The 4827-nt window shown below is 53.7% G+C and overlaps 1 protein-coding gene across 1 annotated transcript; it reads left to right on the top strand.

Moving 5' to 3' along the window:
- The first annotated feature begins 2428 nt into the window (after positions 1-2428).
- Chst14 (carbohydrate sulfotransferase 14) lies at positions 2429-4608 on the top strand. Its single transcript, XM_027924877.2, has one exon. The coding sequence runs from the start codon at positions 2621-2623 to the stop codon at positions 3788-3790; it is 1170 nt and encodes a 389-aa protein (XP_027780678.1). The 5' UTR covers positions 2429-2620; the 3' UTR covers positions 3791-4608.
- The last annotated feature ends 219 nt before the right edge of the window (positions 4609-4827 follow it).

The raw sequence follows: 4827 nt of genomic DNA on the forward strand, positions 1-4827 counted from the left end.
TCATCGCCTGTGTGTCCTGTCATTTTTTGGTGGGTAAATATGGAAGGACTCGCCATTCATATTTTGGAGTCCCGCTTAATTACCCTTTGCAGCATGGATGCTCACTGAGGCCAGTAAGCAACAAGGGCAGGAAAGTAGGGGGAAGGGAGACTGTGGCAAGGAGACAGGAATAGGAACTTTAAGTTGACTTTTTAAAAAATATATTTTTAGTTGTAGATGGACATGATACCTTTGTTTTATTTATTTTATGTGGTGCTGAGGATCGAACCAGTGCCTTACACATGCTAAGCAAGCGCTCTGCCACTGAGCTACAACCCTAGCTCCATGAAGTTGACTTCCTGACTTGTGGTCTGTGTGAAATCCTTGGGTTACCAACCTTCACCTGGTCAATGCCATGGGAGCTGGTCCCTAAGTATGTTTGGTGAAAACACTCCATTCATCACCTTGGGTGACTGACTCGCAGACACTGACCTAGGCTCAGTGTCTTACAGCAGGCACTACTTGCTTGCTGGGGAATAAAGGCCACATTATGGGCTCAAGGGTTTGTGACTTGCTGGACCCCTGGTTCAGCCCATTCATAGCCCTGAAGCCTTAGTGTTGGCTCAAGGTGAGGCAGTTAGTTGTAATGCTGTGGATATTCCTGGTTAGCAGAGGCTGCCCAACCCTCGAGCTCTCTTTCCTTAGAGGTTATTAGTGGCATGGATACCACTATGGACTGGCTACAGCACTACCATCAGTATGTTAACCCACAAGAGTCCCTTGAGATGGGTGTTAGCCTATCCTCATTTTACAGGCAGGAAACTGGTATAGAGATAAGTACCTTGCCCAAGGATTCCCCCCAGAGTAAATAAGACTACCTCAAGGACTGCTAACGCAGAAAACTGCCTTCTAACAGGGAAGTCAGCACATGGCAGCCAAATTGTCAGACTTTTTAAAGGCTCCCCCCCTTAATATAAAAGATGTACTTATGGGGGGGTGATTGCAGTAGAAAATAATCCTACCACCAGAATTCTATACACTTACTGCCATTTGAAGCCAGAAGCAGTGTGGTGAAGACTAAAAGTGACCTGACAGCATTCAGGCTGGTGGGAAGGGAGCGTGTTCTAAGTTTCTCAGTATTTGCCCTGACTTGTTGAATTTTTGCTCTTGTGCCCTCTCGAGTGGCTAGGACTGGGTGGTTTTTCATGAGCTCTCTAGCTCTCCTTCAGAACCCCCTCATCCATCTGACCAATAGTAACTTCATTCTTTTATACTCCATCTTCTATGCCTTTACCATCAACAGCCCCTGCCCTGTCCTGAGGTCAGCCCCTTCCCCTGCTCGCCTCCCCTCCCATCCATTCCATGTTTTGCTCCATTAATCTTTGAAGGATCATAATTAGGAATCTGAGCCTCTTTGTTTTGTTATACAAGGGAATGCCCATAGTACCTACTTGCCAGGCTAGCTGTGACAACTAGAGATAATGAATACAATACACTTAGCAGGCACTGCCTCACTACACTAGGGTGTAATTGTATTGCTACTCTGCTTCAGGACCTTGCTGGTGCCCCATAGGTAGGATAGTCAAGTGGGCATACTTACTTAATCTAGTTTCACAATTCAGATTGGGACAGGCTGGCTACTGACATTCACTGCACTCCAGGATCTGTCTAATATGCAGGGACAGCCTGGTGCCATTGAGCACACTTTTGGCTCCAGGCAAGGAGGCTGTTTCCCTGCTCCTCTCTGCCCTCCAGCTCACCTTTCAAAATGTGTACAGGTCATACTAGGTATCCAGAGGCACCAAATTAGTCATTAGCCCTTACCCAGAGTGCCCCAGTTATCCCACTGCTTCAGACTTACAGGAGAGGTTCCATTTCCAGACATTTCAGCATTACGTAGTGGATAAACACTGAAGTCCCCAGGTATTGCTAAACCCAAGGGTCACCATGGAGACGTTGGCTAGTGCCTGACAGCCTTGCCTTTCTTTCCTTGAGTGGCCAGGACCTGACTAGCTGAGGGACTTGAGGGCGGCTAAGTGGGTAAGCTCACTGAAGACTGCTTCCAGCTAGAAAGCCAGGCTCCTTCAAGTCCGGACACGCAGAAAGTGCTTCGGGCCCCTCTGCCTCCAGACCCACTGTTGGAGGAGGGGCTCCGCTAGGCCAGAGTTTGAGGCAGAGTGTGCGGGTCCTCGATCCAGCTCCCTGAGGGCACGCGCTGTAGGATGGGACTGCGACCTGGCTCTTTTCCGCCTTCGGGGTTTTTACAGGCTTTGGTCCCTCAGCCCGGGGGACTGGGGAGGCCCTGGCTCAGGCTCCCTCTCCCGGGTCGGGTCGCGTGCACCTTCCCCAGCCTGCTACCCGCAGGGGCACTCTCCCCTGTCCCCGCCCCTGGCGTGGGCCCGCCCTCACGCCTGTGTCACGGCGGGGCCGGGGGCGGAGAGCGGCCGGGCGGGACATCCGGCCCTGGTCCCTTGCTGAGCCCGCCCGCCGCCTGCTCCGGTGCCTCAGCCCGGGAGCCGGCACCCCGGTGGGCCGGGGCCACCCGCCCGCTCTTCCCTTTCCCGGCCTTCGGGTCTCTGGGGCCCCAACCTTCCTCTTGCCCCCAACCCGAGCTCGCCTCCCCGGCAGCGGCAGCGCTCGGATGGGCCCAGCCTTCGCAGGCCCCCACACTGGGAGCACCATGTTCCCCCGCCCACTGACCCCGCTGGCGGCCCCAAATGGCGCTGAGCCCCTGGGCCGGGCGCTGAGGCGGGCCCCCTTGGGCAGAGCCCGGGCCGGGTTGGGGGGACCGCCCCTGCTGCTGCCGTCCATGCTGATGTTTGGCGTGATCGTGGCCTCCAGTGGGCTGCTGCTCATGATCGAGCGGGGTATCTTGGCGGAGATGAAGCCCCTTCCCCTGCACCCTCCCAGCCGCGAGGGCGCGGCCTGGCGCGGGACAGTCCCAAAGTCTGGAGGGCTGTTCCTGGATTCTGGGGACTCGGACTTGCAAGTTCGGCAGGACGTCCGGAACCGGACCTTGCGGGCAGTATGTGGACAACCTGGCATGCCCCGGGACCCCTGGGACTTGCCGGTGGGGCAGCGGCGCACCCTGCTGCGTCACATTCTCGTAAGTGACCGCTACCGTTTCCTTTACTGCTACGTCCCTAAAGTGGCCTGCTCTAACTGGAAGCGGGTGCTGAAAGTGCTGGCAGGCGTCCTAGACAGCGTGGATGTCCGCCTCAAGATGGACCACCACAGTGACCTGGTGTTCCTGGCAGATTTGCGACCTGAGGAGATTCGATACCGCCTACAGCACTACTTCAAGTTCCTATTTGTGCGGGACCCCTTGGAACGCCTCCTCTCTGCATACCGCAACAAGTTTGGCGAGATCCGAGAGTACCAGCAACGCTATGGAGCCGAGATCGTGAAGCGGTACAGGGCTGGAGCTGGACCCAGCCCAGCAGGTGATGATGTCACCTTCCCGGAGTTCCTGAGATACCTGGTGGATGAGGATCCTGAGCGTATGAATGAGCATTGGATGCCTGTGTACCACCTATGCCAACCTTGTGCAGTGCGCTACGACTTTGTGGGCTCCTATGAGAGGCTGGAGGCGGATGCCAACCAGGTGCTGGAGTGGGTCAGGGCACCACCCCATGTCCGATTCCCAGCTCGCCAGGCCTGGTACCGGCCTGCCAGCCCTGAAAGCCTGCACTATCACCTGTGCAGTGCCCCATGGTCCCTGCTGCAGGACGTGCTACCTAAGTATATCTTGGATTTCTCTCTCTTTGCCTACCCACTGCCTAATGTCACCAGGGAAGCCTGTCACCAATGACTTTGGAAGCAGGGCCAGCAGCTTTTGGGGGCTGGTATTGACAATTCCAGCTTCTTGTGCTTCTGCTTGCCTTTCAGAAAAACCTTGACTCTGGGGCTTGGGACTTCTCTAGATATGTGGATGTCAGGGGCTGCTCTCAGGAGTTCTTTGCCTAGAGTGGGTGCCTAGAGTGGCTCAGAAGGCAGATTTTGACAGGAAGCCTGCTGCTTCCCAGCGGGGGAACTCTTGGAGGCCAGAATGATCCTTACTCTGGCAGAGCCAGACACCAGTTTGCTCATGAAGAAATACATCTGATCTAAATACTGGCCCCAGGCCTCCAGGGATTGTACAGTTCCTGGTCCACCTTAATTTTACCTGTGGCCAACCCCAAATATGACACCAGCGAGGAGCATGATCACAGCCAGGGTCCCTGTGGCTCTGACCCCACACTGTCCATCCCATGTGCCTCAGGACTAAAGAGAGCACTTGTGCCTTATAAATGGCTTTTGTGCCTTTTTGCTCCAAACCCAGAAGTTCCTACACCTGCTAGATTTCTTTTCATTTTTCCACAGAAAGGAAAACTAAAGCAGAGCCTTGCCTCCTAGTTCCAAAACCAGGCCCTGGAGGCATCCAAAGACCCCTGTGATAAGCCTCTTCCAAGGGCCCTGGGAACCTCCTCTGTAATCCTCCCCTCCCTGCAAGGCTTTTGGAGTTGTGACTGTGGCTAGTATGTCTGGCTGCCACATTTCTGGTGAATTTATTTAAAATTTGTACTTTTTGATAGAATTTTTGTAAGTACCCCCATAGCTGAATTTTAATAAAGCTGTTTTGTATACAAAGTGAGCCTCTCTGCGATTCCCCCTCCGAGCTCCTATGAATCCAGTAGATCTCCTAGATGTCTGTCTAACCAGGTCAGAAGACAGAGCTTGTAGGCAGAGACAGTAAGACAAGGAGTAACTTTCTTGGGCTGGAACTATAAATATGTGTCACTATGTCTGGTTCACAACTCCTTTTTGTTTTTTCAAGGTCTCTCTCTCTCTCTCTCTTTTTTTTTTTTT

Source organism: Marmota flaviventris, chromosome 2, assembly GCF_047511675.1.
Source record: "Marmota flaviventris isolate mMarFla1 chromosome 2, mMarFla1.hap1, whole genome shotgun sequence".
Taxonomy (NCBI): Eukaryota; Metazoa; Chordata; class Mammalia; order Rodentia; family Sciuridae; genus Marmota; species Marmota flaviventris.

Bases quoted from the DNA above. Each gene is read 5' to 3' on its own strand.
- Chst14 (XM_027924877.2), top strand. From the start codon at position 2,621: ATGGGCCCAGCCTTCGCAGGCCCCCACACTGGGAGCACCATGTTCCCC.